Raw genomic sequence first — 454 nt, forward strand, 5'->3', positions numbered from 1 at the left:
GCTTAGTGGGAAATTACGGCGCTCCAATCGGATTGAGCCGGTGAAGATTTATACCCAAGGGATGGTTGGGGTTTATTGCTCACGTAATGCCACTCAGGGATTAGTGAGGCTGGTCACTCTCATCTTAAATGTCAGGACCCATTTGCCTAGCCCCGGGCTCCTACTCTCCTCATGGGGCAATGTAGGATTGATGAATGAATGAATGAATGAATGATGATTATGATGACGATGATGATTAACCCTAACATCTTTCAGCTCCGTTGAGGACCAAATGTAGTCAAACTGAAGGATCGATTTGACTGAGCTGACACTGGACAGTTCACTTTTCCTCTCCAGAGGTACACTCAGAGTAAATAAGGGGAGGCGGATGAACGCCAGGGCCCGGACATGCTGAGAGCAGCCCTCCTGATGTCTTCCCTGAACTCTTCGAAGGTAGGGCGATGTTCAGGCGAGC

General features: G+C 49.1%; 1 protein-coding gene across 1 annotated transcript in view; it reads right to left on the minus strand.

Annotated features, from left to right (window-relative positions):
* Positions 1 to 344: 344 nt before the first annotated feature.
* Positions 345 to 454, minus strand: part of LOC145401768 (uncharacterized) — a 969-nt gene continuing 859 nt past the window's right edge. Inside the window, exon 1 of the mRNA XM_080273950.1 lies at positions 345 to 454. This exon is cut by the window's right edge and continues 859 nt beyond it. Coding sequence (XP_080130076.1) covers positions 345 to 454 — 110 coding nt within the window.

Source organism: Coenobita brevimanus, chromosome 6 (assembly GCF_032717465.1).
Source record: "Coenobita brevimanus isolate Jiangsu-jjx chromosome 6, ASM3271746v2, whole genome shotgun sequence".
In the NCBI taxonomy this organism is placed as follows: Eukaryota; Metazoa; Arthropoda; class Malacostraca; order Decapoda; family Coenobitidae; genus Coenobita; species Coenobita brevimanus.